This window comes from Parasteatoda tepidariorum, chromosome 9 (assembly GCF_982258835.1).
Source record: "Parasteatoda tepidariorum strain Cologne lab strain chromosome 9, Ptep-v5.0, whole genome shotgun sequence".
NCBI classification, from domain to species: domain Eukaryota; kingdom Metazoa; phylum Arthropoda; class Arachnida; order Araneae; family Theridiidae; genus Parasteatoda; species Parasteatoda tepidariorum.
This window is the reverse complement of record NC_141763.1, coordinates 26,526,477-26,542,434: the sequence shown is the minus strand read 5'-3', so window position 1 is coordinate 26,542,434 and position 15,958 is coordinate 26,526,477. Positions and strand designations below refer to the sequence as shown.

Sequence of the window (15,958 nt, the reverse complement as noted above, 5' to 3'; positions counted from 1 at the left end):
GACAAGTTTTAAGTTTTTCAATCACATCCCCACTAGTTTGTTCTACCCATAACCATCGGTAGTTTCCTGATTTCAGAACATTGAATAGTTCTTTTAGTTGCAATTCCAATAGGATTGCAATTGCTTTACCAATAGTGGAGGTAGCACTGCAAATAAAACGAAAGGCAACATGGAAGTTTTGTGAAATTTAAGGATAGCATAAATGAAAAGTAATGAAATCCACTTTGTTGTTTTTTTAGTTGCATGTATTTATGCCTTGGCATAAGAATACCTCTCCTTTCCAAGGAATACGTGCTCTTTGTTCGCCAAGATTTATGCATTGCCATAAATTTTCTTAAAAATAAAGTTGACATTATCTGTAATACGTCGTACAAGTGTTAACGATTTCATTAATTATAATATTGGCATGAAACTTTATGCAACAGATAGCGTAATTTCCGTCTACTTTTCTACTGTGGTAAATACAAAATAATGTCTATACCTTGTGAAGAAGTAATATCTTCTTTAGTGGAGCTGTAAATGTGTTAGATTTGAAATGGGTCTTAAGCGATGATTTAAGCAGTAACAATATTTTAATTAGTAGATGATTTAAATAGTAACAATATTCGTTAGAAGACCCAACTGGCGCAGAAAATTTAAAGCCAGTTTCAAAATGAACAAAATAATCAATCTTTTTGCAAAATATCTAAAGCTTATTTAACATTAACATATTTGTTGACTCTAAATCTCGTACCATACAAAAGTAAGTTTCTCAAATTGGTTTCTTTAATAAAGTTTATATCACCAGCAATAATTTGATTGCAATGCTGATAAAAGTAGACCGAATCGTTATACTCTCTGTATTTGCAGTCCATGTCACTAACACTATTGCAATTAGCTGCAACCTCTTTGTAATTATACACATACTTGGAAGAAGAAAAGGTTTATATTTGAAAACAAATTTAAATCTTTAATCGGAAAAAAATTAACATTAAAATGTTAAATAAATGGATTTCTAATTCAACCAGGAAATCTTCAGGAAAAAAGTAATTAATTTGTTTTGAAAATTTTTTTGAACTTCGTTTTAATCGTTTAGTGACATGAACTATCTATACCTACTTCATAACCCTAAATTATTAAAATTCTAAACGTAATACTTTTCACCTATATTAATATAAAATAATGAATAAGATATGAAAAATGTATTAAATGAAAATTCTCCGTCAAAGCGTTGAATGAACGATAAGAAGAAAAAATAACAAGAATTTTTTTCTGTCATAAAAATCTTCTTTATTACAGTGCAACATGGCATAGAAATTCATGTGTAAGAAATAAATACAATATGAAAATACTGTTCGAAACTTTCATATAAGTTAATACAAAATATATTTCTCTTATTTACAGAAACTTATTTCATAACACGTGGAATGTATAAATTTGATCGCAAGTAAAGGGATGAATGCCCATAATGAACAATAAAATTTACCATCTGTAAAGGCACATTTTTTAAAATTTCTATGCAATCACTTAACTCCAATGAACAAATACAACATGATATGCAATCACATGGCATAACTTATATTCACAACAGTTGCAATATTCTTCAATAAATATGTACAAACTTATTTTCCGTAGCCAACTCAGGTCCCAGCAATAATGTTCTTAAGTATGAGCAAATACTATAATGTTCAATTTTCAATGGAAGTTCTGAGAGTTTCGACGACACTTTTGTCTAATCATTTCTTTATTGGCGCCAAAAATATTCATCATCGATTATTGCTTCAGTTTATCAATCAAAACAAGTCCAGCCTGTCATCATGCTGTCCAGCAACAGTTTTGTATGAGGTAGAGATGTGCTTTTTGTTTCATCTACAAAAAAGAAAAAGAATAAACATTAATTTTTAAGTCAAAACTTACAGAGACATTATAAAAAATTTATATCGTATTATCACTTAAACTTTCGTTAAATAAAAATGGGAATCAGAAATAATTTGACTGAACGAGGGCGTTAATTAGTTAAAAGTTTCTAATTGTGTGGAAATTTGTATCTGCATAGATTGATTGGTGCTTAAAAATATGGGTGGATGTACAGATGAATGACAAAATAATGCAAATACTCTTTACACTTTTAGAAATGAAGTCACTATTACCACGGATCTACCAAATCTACTACTACTACGGTACGCGAAAAATTCGGATCGACCAAACTAAGAGGAAATTAATAAGTTTTTTCTAGCTTTAATATGAGCAATTTTAAAACCATTGCATAGTATTGTGACATTTAAGTAACTTAGAATATTCTTTTATTAAAGTCATCATGTATAAAAATTGCAAATAAAATCTACGCAGTACAACAAGGGCTATTTGTTTGATAATTATTGAAACATATTTCTAACTTATATTTGATTCTGAATTATATACATTATAGCAATTTTTCTTTTTAAAAATCTTTAATTATTTCAAATTTTAAATTCAAAGGTGAATGATAAATTGAAATTGTGTTTTCGAAACTATTTTTTTTTTTTTTTTCAAATTGTGAAAACTAAGGCAAAAAAGCGTTCGAGTTTTACAGTGACCGAATTTCCTGTTCATTATATAGCCATAAAAATCCCACCAAACATTCGCCCCTTACACACATACACACACGCGATAAAATACAAAGAAGAAAAAGATCAGCATAATGCCGTCAACATTGCAAAGGTACGTTTCCTGCCTTAAGGTAAAAATAACGATACCTAGGCTGAAAAGATTTGAAAAAAAAATATATAGATATATACCTGCGCAACGAAAAGATAATAATAAAAAAAAATCGTCCCAGGGTGAGGGTTCTTTATATAAAAAAGACTTAGGGTCACTAAAGAATAAGAATGTCCATTGTATAAGACCTCCTCTTCATTGGGATCTTTTCAAAACCATGACTACTACCTGTTCGAGATCTTCGGCACTTGTTTGTCTTGGGCTGTCCAGGACCCCAACCTGTTTGCTTTTGTGTTGCCGACGAAGGAAGGGACCTAGTTTTTATTTATTCTTTTTCTGATTAGGTGAAATTGTCGGGGGTGCCGCGGAAGTCCGTCTGTAGTACCATAAAAGTCCAATGACTCGGTGGACAATTGTAGATTTCGACTATTGACTTTACATCCTGACATTCGAATGTTTTTACGTTTGTCAAGGTGTTTGTGGAACTGTCGGCATCTGATGACCTGTTGGAACATTTGTTTGCACGGCTGCTCGTTTTTCGAAGAAGAAAAAAACATACCATTACGACCTTGGCGTTTATCTGGTAGTATATAAAGGCATTATTTGAATAGTTGGCCGAATTCGACTCATTAACGTTCATGTTTATACTAGTCATTTTAATTTTATTTTTAAACGGATACATCTTCAATTTTTTTCTGTTGAGAATCAGAAGCACCCGCAAATCAGATAAGATCGGAGAAATAGTATATTCCTTAGATTTTACAGTTTTGTATCTAAAGATGGTGTCGGCCTGTCTATTGAAGTAAGACCTTGATATGGTCAAGTGGAAAAATTTGCACCATAATAAACGTACATTACTTATTCGTAAAAGCGAGTAAGAAAGAAGTCAAAATCTAATATTGGAAACCATATTTGATTGAGAATTTTTAAACCGTAGGACTAGTAACATGAAGAGAAAAAAAAAATTTTTTTTTTTGTAAAATTCAGTGAGTTCGTATAATCAAAAATAATTTAACCACTTGATGCTGTGAACAGGGGAGACTTCGGCATATTGAAGCAAAGCGACATTTACCGAGTTATCTGTTCCCATAGTAAATGTCAGTGAGACTTATAGTATAGTTATCATTTTACTATATTACTGTACTTTACTAATACGTTTAATATTTAAAAAATAGTGCGCATTTTACAGAATATATTTTAAAAGGTAATTTTTACGACCAAATTAAATGAAAAAAATTAAGCAACATACTAACAAGAAAATACGGTAAAATTTCGTTTATACTCTTTATTACTATTTTAAATTTAATATACAGATTTAATTTTTTTTTGCGAAATGCTATTATGAGTAATTCATTTAAATTTATTATACCAGAGTGCCAGAGTTATTGTCCAACCTAGCAAACTCGTGTATTTCATGTACAATATTTGCTGACTACTCAAATATATAATTCTCGAAAACTGTTATTATATAAACATTTCATTCGAGTTTACCTTCATATATTAATGACATGAACGTTTAACTTTTGATCTGAAATTTCGCAACTGCAAAATATTATCCTCTTAGTTTAAGTGCAAATTTTTCTACAACTTTTTACCATCAATATGTGATTTAATATTTTTGAAAACACTTGTCCAGAATGGACTAACGAAAATATTTAACATTTAAGTGACCTCCAAAACAAGATTAACAATATACGTATTATTCTTCGCTTTCGTTCAAAAGCAATAAAACTGCAGACTCTTATAGCCAAAACTCACCTTTATATATTAATAATACAAATGTTTAAATTTTGAATTTAAATTACTGCAATATTTTAAAATGTGTTAACCAATGGTAGAAATTTTAATGCAAATTCTCCACAACTTTCTTCCATTGATACAAATTTTCGCGTTTTTGCAAGCACTAGTCTACAATCGGCTTACGAAGAAAAAAAAAATGCAGCATTTAAAATGACCTTCATAACAAAGTAAATAATATATATTCTTCTTAGCTTTCGTTCAAAAGCTATAAAACTACAGACATTTCTCTGTAACAACCCGAAGTTGTATTACTTACTATCAGAATAGAATCATCAACATATTACCGCCTAAAAGGAAATTAATTTTGTTACGATTGTTCAAAAACAATAAAGTTGTTCACTACCTCAATGCATACATTAACCTTTGTTCATGACACCGCTGATTATAAGGCAGGGCCAAGGGTAACACAGCTTAAAATCTTTAAAATACAATTACTTTGCTCGAAGTATTAAAAAAGAATATTAGAATATATAGGAATCGCGAAATATTAAAAGATGGCTAAAAAAAGCATATCGTAGTAAAGATCATAAAACACGCATTTTGAAAGAAAATACAAATTCGGATCGTGACTGAGGCTTCCTACATGCTTTGACATTAATTGCTAGTCCTTTTAGGTTTTACGATTTAAACGTGAAGTTCTTTTTCAGTTAGCGTAAGTTATCATGATCTTTATATCTACTTGATTTTCGATGGGTAACTGGATAGGAGAATAATTTCATTGTTTCGCCGCCTGAGGGCGCCTGTGTTTAAAGAGGTATTCTTCGAAACGAATCGTTTTTTTTTATTTATTTCAGTGTCTTCGCATGATTTCCTTTTAATTATTATATGTAATGGATTAACTTTGTGTGATAGGTATTTAAAGTTAAATAAGTCTTAATGCAAGGAATAAAGTTTTTTTTTAGAGATGTAATATATTGCGAAATCGAATCACGAAATTCGCCTTGTTTACGTTATAAGAGACACATGTAATACAGCATGTTATATATCATGGAATAAGCTATTACTTGTATAGAGTATAAAACGCATTTAGAAGCACGTTACGAAATGTTTAATTTAAAAAAGCGAAAATAATTCTAAAATAAATGAGTTAAATTTACTAATTTATATCAAAAAGTTTAAAAAAGTAATGACTTGCGAAAGCTATCTTTTATAAAATTAATTTCGTTTTATAAATTTATCATTATTATTGTGTAAACAAACAATACTAGAATTACCGTAAAAATAAATGAACATGCAAATTATCAAATATTTAGAAATATTAATTAAGAATAACAACAAAAAATTGATTGCGTGTATAGTATGCGACAAAACTTAAATAAACACGCAACTGAATCTAATACTTCACTATAAGAATATTCATTTTGCTCTCTAAAGAATATTGATTAACAATATTGTGATTGTGTATAAAATAGATTAATAGCAATAAGTCTAGTAATAATAAACAAGAATAATTAACTTATAAGTTCGCATTACCGGCAAAGTACGCTATTCTTATATGTAAACCATATCCAATATGTTTATAAATTACTTTCAAAAATTGAAAAATAATTAAAAAGATATTTACTTGAATATTTATAGTTATTAACTATTAAAAAGAATAAAATATCTTTCATAAAAAAAATATTATCTTTTTATTTTAAGAAAGCAGTATTGCGTCAGCTAAATTAACAAACTTCATTAAAATTAATATTCGCTTTACAAATTTTTCAAAAACGCAGAGTAAAAAATAGTAAGCTTTTTTTGACAGATACAGTTAACTTATTTCATAAAGATGTAGTTATTAATTTTATAAATTGTTTTTCATTGAATATGCTGAATATAATTTGCATTTACTCATCAATTCTCCTAATCAAATCTAAAAATCGGGTGTAGTAGTGAAATATGCATAATGAAACGCATATTTAGGAGAATAACTCAGTTATATTAATTTACAACTCTTTGTTTCAAATAACAGGTGAAAACCATTAAAAATCATAAATTTATCAGCTTAAAAAGTTGACATAAAATGTGAAAATAGTAGCTCTTAAAATATAAAAACTATCGATTTGCTGAGATTCTTGAAAAGTTTGAAATACCAAATATATAGTGAGTATTTGTAAAAAAGGGAGATTATATCAGATAAAGAGGAATAAAAAAAATCAATGATATGAAATTGAAATAGAAATAGTGAAATTTCTATTCAGGGGGAAAATGAAATAGAGACGATTTTAAATTATGGATAATGAAATAAAATTATGGAATCCGATAGAAAATGAAAACACAAATTTACTTATTTTCATACAAAAGTATAGTACACAATTAGAATTATTACGTTATAAAAATATGTTTTATAAATTGAAACTGCTCATTGACCTCAGCTAAATAAAATAAAACAAGAAATATGCCTATTTTTTTCTATAAAGTATAGTAAACAACTCGAGTTATTTCTTTAAAGAAATTATATTTTATAAAATTGAAAATGCTTAATCGAAGTAATAAAAAATATTGATGACAATTCAAGGAAACGTGAAAATTTTACTGTTTTTTTTTTTACCTAAAGCATATATTATGCCTTATTTCCTATAGTACAAGAAAGAAGTAATTTGAAATAAAATACAGTCAATTCGCTATAACTCGAAGTATGATAACTCGAATATTACTATAACTCGATTTTTTTATGAGGTCCCGACCCTTTTATCTTCAATTTCATGTTAATTATTCTCGATTACTCGAATTTTACTCCCTTTAACTCGATTTTTTTGAATCTTTTATAACAAGAAAAAAAACCTAGGAGCTGATATCTTGCCCCTTCCTTTGCAACACACACACAATGTCTTCCGTACTCTTCATAGAGAAGCTAAAGCTGTCCCTCTTGAAGTATGTGAACAGTGGTTAAATGAAACGTTACCAAATTTACTTCAAGGATACAGTTAAAATGATGTTTTCGATATTGATGAAATGGATTTATTTTTTAAATGTCTTCCAAATAAGACTATGATGCTTAAGGATAAAAACTGCTCAGGAGGTAAAATGAGCAAGGAACGTTTGACTGTCCTAGTTGGAGGAAATGTGTCTGGGACAGAGAAATTGTCCTTACTTGTTATCGAAAATACCGAAATACAAAAATGTAAAAACGTATCCTTTGGATTACAAGTCTAACAAAAAGTTTTGGATGACATCAGTTTTATTTGAAGACTATATAAGAAAATTGGATCGGAAATTCTTCGCTAAAAAAAGAAAAGTGATACTCTTTATGGATAAATACACAGCGCATAGTGATCTACCTAATTTGAAAGCAGTAAACTTGCAGTTTCTCCCCCCAAACACAACAGCAAAGTTGCAGCCGATGAACCAGGGTATCATAAAGTGCTTCAAACAGTCTTATCGTAAATGGCTTGTCAGGAAAATGACCTTAAATATTGTAAGTATTTAGAAGATTTGTAATTAAAAAGCATTAATTAAATAATCCGACAATATTTTGTAAGTCCAAAACCGAAACTAACGTTAAGTCGAACTTCCGATAAGTCGAAGTTTTTCGTCAGTCCTATCAGATTCGAGTTATCGCGAATTCACTGTATAAATGTTTTAATTTTTTCGTTATATCAAATTCAAAAGAAAAAAATGTAAAGATTTAAAATTAATTCGAAAATTTCTCTCAAGATTGATGCTCCTTTAACTATAGTGCTATGCTTAATTTATGATTTTGCTGTGTTGATCTTTGTTACATACTATATCTAAATATTTCTTCTATTTGAGTATATATAATAGCGGAAAAAAATAATTTTGAAAAAATAAGCACTAATAAATTAATAGTATATTAAAAAAAAAAAAACATAAGGTACAATATTATACTCACAAAAAATGTAACAGAACAGTACGTACTTACAGTATTTTACAAATAGCAATATTCATTTATAAGCTAGCAACAAAAATAATTACGAAAAAAAACGGTCACTAATCAACCATAACATACCATACATACATACATACCATACATACATACCATACATACATACCATACATACATAACCATACATACATAATAAGCATACAAAAAAAGTTTCTAATAGAGTATTATATATGTAAAAAATAGAATCACCAGGTATAAATATCATATAGGTATAAATATCTTATGGGTAAAATCAGGTATAAAATAACATCATAAATATTGTTAATTGATTGAATCAAACGTAAAAATGAAAATAATAAAATATCGTCAGTAAAAAGATTTAATCGAAAAATTAAATCTGTAAATAATTGTTTAAAATCAAACATAAAAATGAAAATCGTAAATATTGTCGATAAAAAATTCTATTGAAAAATTAAATCTATAAGTAACTGATAGAAATCAAACGTAAAAACGAAAATCATAAATATCGTCGATAAAAAATTCTATCAAATAATTTAATCCATAAATAACTTATAAAAATTATAAGTAAATAAATAATAATCATATGAATCGTTGTTAAAAGTCAAATGCTAAATAAAATCATTACAAATCAAATGCAAACTTACCATTTCATTGATCAAAACCAATTGGCGAAATCCATCAAATCTTCCTCCTCGTCTCCTACCATCAGATCGTACGGCGAAGATGCTTCCGAACAAACACTGGGTGTCGGAGATCCCGTAGAAGACTGACCCCCGGCCGGGTAAGAGTTCTCATCTACTGACCCACTACCGTTCATTAAATTGTTCGTTGTCTCTCCTAATAGTTCTTGTAATCTTTTAATATACTCAACGGCAGATCTTAAAGTGTCCACTTTGCTCATTTTTTTGTTCTTTGAAGAATTAGGGACGTGTTGACGTAGTGTCGCGAAACCTAAGTTGACCAAACGAACCCTGTTTCTTTCTCGCTCGTTTCTCCTGGCCACTGCCGCAGGCTGGGGATTTGAACCCTTACCTCCGGAGGATAATTGTCCAAGTTGGATTCGTCTTTTACATCGTAATAAATCTTGATTGTTATTGATGTACTTATGACTGTGTTCTGGAATCCTGGGAGCGATACGGTGATGCGTTCCGATGTTCGTAACTGGTGAAGATGAAGATAAACTGTTCGTGTAAGAGCTAGAGTTGGAAGATGATGTTACTAAATAACAAGTTGTGTTGTTGATCATGTTTTCTGCTGGATGCATACCATTCAGAAGCGTCAAGGAAGCCATGGTTGGAATATATGTTTTCAGACGTAAACAAAAGTCAAAATCAAAAAGCCATTAAGAATAAAAGCAGTAAAAGACGAAATCAGTGTAGCATCATTTTTTGGAAGATGAATGATTCGATTCTAAACGTGGAAGCTTCCGCGCGGGGAACGGCAAAGGTATGATCAGAGCACGGGGATAAACAAAGTAGTCTAAACGTTTGCCGAACTCGAATGCCAACCACTCTCTAGGAAGTTTCTCGCTCGACTGAAACCGGCTCCGAGTTGGGGTAGAGTTTTAATCCAAAGCGGGGAGACCCCCATGATCATGAATTTTTTTTTTTTACATCATGTTCTTAGGCATCGCTCATGAATATCAGACTCCGCCTTACCCCCCGGGTAAAAGGGGGAATAAATTTCAACCCTCCTCGTGCTCGCGTGTCCGATTTTTCAAGGGGGGAGGGAGAGCTGAAAATGTTCGTGTTGTGTGGAACAATGATTTGGTTTGGGGGGTCGCTCAGCATATGACTGACACAGGAAGTATAGGCAAATGATTTCAGGGGAACTAAATGTATGATATTATTAAAGGTATATGGTTTTTTATACATTAGAACGTGTGTATAGATCTATCCATATATATATATAAAGAATTTGATGATATAAAACATTGATATGTAAATAAGACCTTGTTCAAAAACTGCGCTATCTGTATTCGAAAATTGAAAATAATGATTATTTGATATAAAACAAATTTTAATTATTGGAAAACGTTTTGAAATACTTCTTTTGGTGTTATTTTTAATTAGATTTGTTAAGTTCTTTTTCTAAGAAATATTTAATTATGTCATATTGATACACCTGTAGTTGTCTACAGAAAAACACCTTTTACTATTTTTTTATTCTTGTTATTTGTTTTTATTTCAAAAATATTATATAAATTTTAAAAAATCTAAACAATCGACATTGCTGTTTGGTAATTACGAAATCACCTCCCGATCTCGTTATTGGCAGAATGTAAGTTCATGATAAATAAAATTATCATGAGCATTATAATTGTTCATGATATTTTCTCACTCAGAAATTTTTCGATGAAAAAACAGAGAACTAGCCTTCAAATATTCTCCAGCTTTGATTTTCATTTATAAATTGCATAATTTACATAAAGAACATAGAGGGGAAAAAATTATACATCTAAGAAAAAGACAAGAAAAAAACGAAATGATTAAGGCATGTAAAAATAAATCCAATTATTCCTGTATTTTTTTAAAAAGCTTTATTTTTAATGATAACTTTAGGTAACTAACTATAAATTCCTTTAGTTTTCTTTGAAATATAATTCTCAATTAAAAATGAATTTACAAAAAAATACAATTCGTAGCTGCATGCCAACAACAACGCTTTTGAGGAAAGTTTTTCACAGTGGTAGTGAAACAACAATTAACTGGATTAATCGATAAAAAAAAATAATAAAAAAATTGTTATCCTTCACTAGTGCTTAATAACTCTAAAGCATGACTGTTATGATTTTTCAAGCATGAGTTTGAATTGTTATAAACCAATAATTTTTTATTACAATAATTAAACCAAGAATCAATGAAAAAAATAAATGGATTTTAAGTCGAACTACCACAAAAACTTCCGCAAAACGGAAAAGTTGGTAACTATGACAACGATATTTTCGCGTCGTTTTTATTGTTACATGCTAATTGCTCGGAACAATAAAGATTTGATGGGATATAAAGGAAAGTGATTTGGCGGTAGAAAATTTTGTTTTTATAATTTTATTATTAAATCATACCAATTTTTGGAGAAACTATTTTTAGATTAGACTATTTTATATAATCATTCCTAGTTGTTATGCTAAATTTTTATCTTCTTACTTATATAATGAAAGTATATCAGTAGAAATGTAATAACACAATTGAAGTGCTGTGATTAATGCGCTCATGATTCACTTTAAATTAAATAATGTAACCTAACTCCAGTAAAAATTAAAAGATATTCTGTCTTTTTTAGACAATCCCTGCTGGGCCATACATATCATCTAATTTATTTACATTACAATGTGCTATATCTTGACGAAAGAGAGTAAAAATAAAATAGTTTAAATACCATCATTAAAGTTTTAGCCACTATTACAGAACCTTAGTATGAAAATGTATTTGTCCAAAAAACGAAAATTCTCGATGCTCATTAAATTAAACATTAATATGTAACTTAACTTGCGTAAATTAATATGTGAAAACATAATAAAAAATTTTTAAGAGGAAAAACGAGAAGGTATTTTTACACTTTTTAAATTATTTTCATTATACATCATATTCATTATACATATAAGCTACTATTATATAATAAAAAAATGAATTCTTTTTATAGATATAATGAGAAAAAAAACTTTTTTAAACTCAAAACACTTTAAATTCAGTTGTGTACATACACTTAGATGCACCAGATTTACAAATGCGTCCTATTCTAGATTTAACATAAAAATTTCAAAATTTTGAATTATTTATCATGCGAAACAAAAACACAGTGATGAAAATATATTCGGATATTTATAATCAATCATTTTATTTTCATTTAGGAAAATAGTATAATTGAAATGAAAAGGGAAAATTAAGGTAGTAAATTAAAACACTGTGTACGCTTACCATAATGAAGAGATTTTTTTTAATTTTATTTATTTTTTTGATAATAGGAAGAAATAACATACTATCTTATAGTAATTATATTCAAATTTAAGGGTTATTATTAAAGTGAACAAAAAAATATTTTATTATTAAAAAATCTCTTAATTTTAAATTATAGTGTTCTTTTTTCTGGCTAATGTATCCTTCCAAACTCTTGAGCCCCTCCCCCTCCAGCACTGCAGGGGTGTTATTTACTGCTACTGAAGAAATTCCCTTCTGTACTGATAAGAGCAATAGCCCCCCATTCTATGCAAGCATGCCTATTGTATTTCTGTCTAGGCACTGGTTTACATTAACACCCTCTTGTCTAATCATTCATATTTACATATGTTGACTTTGAAATTACTTCAGCCAAACCCTTTGGTGGTCCACAATTTTTCCCCTTCTTTAGAAATGAATGAATAGTTTCACAGAGCTCATATTTTATCAAGAGAAAATATCATTATTCTGACATTTCTTTGTAACGCCGCTTTTTCATAAATTAAAATTTATACATCGTTTCTCTGTAAAAAGGCAAGACTTGAGAATTGAAGGGGGAAACGATATGGGTGGGATTTCAGTGTAGCAGACACCTTGCAAAACAAACAATAATTCCAAATTTATATTAACACGTTCACGCCGGGAAAAGTGAAAACACTGGTAGAAGAACCACTTCAATATTAGATAATATTCGAAAGGAGTTAATCTATTCTCAACAATAACAACTCACTGTTAAGAAATTTATCACGGTGAAGAAGCAATTCAATATAAATATTGCATCCGTTAAAAACAATTGGTAGTTATGAATTTTTATTATTCCAGAAAAAAAACTAAAAATGAAATTTATTGTCACCAGTTTTTCCTCCGATGCCCTGCCAAGATGAGACAATCTAGCGTGACCCACCGGTGGGTCACCCCGGCGTGAACGTGTTAAAACAGGCTCTCTTCAAATTTCTTCTTCAAAATTCTTAGATTTTTTTCTGAATTAATTTTCCGAAGAAAACGTCATCAAATCCTAGCTTAAATAACTTAAAATAAGAACTAAATTAATTATTATTACTTTTTTATTAACTGAATGTTTAGAGTTGTTTATATTTTTCAAAATTTAACGTTTTTCTGTTTATTTTTATTCTTTTCTAAAATTCGTAAGCTTTTTCAAACGTTTAAATAAATAAAGCATAACTTTTGATATTTAGAAATAAAGTTTCGACCTGTTGAAATTCGCTGTTTCGAAAAATTGTAAACATGTTCATTTACTGTTTGTTTCGAAACATACATGTTAATTAAAATAATTCATTTGCTTAAATAATACAGGGTGGTTATAAATTAATTTCCAGTGGTTACTAATTATTGGTGAATATTAAAAGAAAATGACATGTTACATAACCAAATACCAGAAAGATTTTGGATTAACTAGTTCATATTTGGCAGCCGAACGTGATAGAACATGTGGTAAGTACGGCACAAGGCTGTTAGAGCAACAATTTTAATTTTCATAAAAAGTTTTAATATGTACTTGGTTTAAAAAAAGGATCGTGAGTTTTATTTACATCAAATTAATTTAGAGTTTGCTGAAAAATCTTGTCCAAATAGTAATATATGCATAGATTGTCAGGAATAAAAGTCAATTATCTGTCGGGAAATTTGAACCATTAGTTTTCTAGCATCAATATTAAAAACCTAATATTACTATATCATCAATCAGTAAATTCCATGCAAGTAATTTTTTTTAATGATCTTAATTTATTAATTTTAATTCTTTCCAATACATAAAAGATAATTTATATATATATATATATATATATATATATATATATATATATATATATATATATATATATATATATATATATATATATATATATATATATATATATATATATATTATATATGTAGATTATAACTTAACTTTCCGATTTTACTTGTATATAATCTTTCTTCTTTATTCTTATAGCCAACACTATCATTATTATTTTTATTCGTCCACTAAATAAAATAACCATATCACATCATAGTGATTTTTTTTTTCGGATAAAAACATGTTACTAAAGAAAATAACAAATTTCAAAATAATTAATTCAAAATGGTATCGAACAAAATAACCAGATTATATAAAGTTTTAAGAACAAAGACGAATATTTAAGTAAGTTGTTTTGGTTTCTAGTTTCATCAGCTTTTGGAAGTGCCTATTTCCAGATGTAGATGGCAGTAGTGTCTCGGAACTCCAATCAATGGCTTGATCAAACTTTCAAACAAGTTTAAAAGAATATCTTCACATAGGTATTTTTACTGTTTTACTTCACAGTAAAATTGATTTATGTTTATGTTTTGTTTTAATTTTTTATTAGCATATTCAAAAGCAGTGTAAATTAACATGTACGCATACACATTCAAAATATTTTTCAAAAAATCAAAGATAAAGTTAACTTAGTGTTTGTTATATTGTAGAACACGTCCTCTAAAATTTTAGAAGATTTTTTTCTTCTTTGTACCCTTAAATAATATTAATATCCATCATATTTTCCTTGAATTAATTCTTCGAATTTAAAATTTCTTATTAAATCTTTCTGATTTTTCATATTTTGATTTTGGACTATCAGCAATTTTCAGTCTTATCACATTCTCTGCCGGGTTCTATGAATTACTCGTGAGATTTTCTTATTTTTCAATTTAAAGTGGTTGCTAGAAAATTTATGCTTTTTCTTTTCAGTTTTACGAGTTAATATTCTTAATTTAAACCATTATACGCTTAAATAAAGTGAAAATAGATTAACAAAAAAAAAAAAAAAAAATCATGATTATCTTATGATGGAGTATATGAGCTCTAAAATTCAAAAAAGGAATAAAATGTACTAGTTCACTGCTGCTTGAGAAAACCATCTTTGGAACGAGTAAAAGTCACCAAACATGGATCAACACTCTAGCACTGTAAAATTAATGACATTATTTCTATTAAAAATATTAAAGATGTGCTTTAATATTACAATATTTATCCCTTTGTTTGCTAATACAAACTAGCTATCCTTTATACACCAACGTGCCATTTTTTCTAAAAAATTGTTTAATGAGGTAATAGACGTGCCGTCAAATAATTTTGACTTCTTGACTAATTTATTTTTGTTTTAGACTGAAAAACTGTTTCTTGTGAACTAAAATTATCTTCTTTATTAATTGTAAAGCTCGGAAGGATTTTGAATTTTTTTTTTATTATTTCTATGAATTAGTGTTTGTAAAAAATACAGACTCAAACATGAAAACTAACTCTTCTATTCATTAACCGAAACTAAATTGCACTACACTCTGTAATAGTTAATTTTCTACGTAACTAGCAAGAAATTACCGCTTAAGCTGAATTAATAAGTTTTCTTCTTAATTAACCTACCGTTTTAAATTTAAAAAAATATTTTATTAGATTTTTCGAAATTCTAATTGTTTTCACGTAAAAATCAAGCTGTTCTTTTTCAACGAAACTCTAAGCATACCTGCTAACTCTCCCGCATTTTGCGGGAGATTTTATTTTCATATTTAAAGTGGTAGTAAATATATGCTATTTTTTCATTTATAAATTTAATTTTTAAATAATTTTTATCACCACTATTCTTACAAAAATTAAGCTTATATATTAATATGCGTTACTATTATGGTAATCAACTTAATTTTTTTCAAATGCAGCGTATTTGTTTGCTTAAAATTGAAG

At 28.4% G+C, this 15,958-nt stretch overlaps 1 protein-coding gene across 1 annotated transcript; it reads right to left on the bottom strand.

Moving 5' to 3' along the window:
• Window positions 1-1,244: 1,244 nt before the first annotated feature.
• LOC107441129 (achaete-scute homolog 1a) lies at window positions 1,245-9,922 on the bottom strand. The gene is made up of 2 exons (XM_016054281.5): window positions 8,971-9,922; window positions 1,245-1,848 (listed from the first exon to the last, which is right to left on the bottom strand). The coding sequence occupies exon 1, from the start codon at window positions 9,615-9,617 to the stop codon at window positions 8,982-8,984; it is 636 nt and encodes a 211-aa protein (XP_015909767.2). The 5' UTR covers window positions 9,618-9,922; the 3' UTR covers window positions 1,245-1,848; window positions 8,971-8,981.
• Between the last annotated feature and the right edge of the window lie 6,036 nt (window positions 9,923-15,958).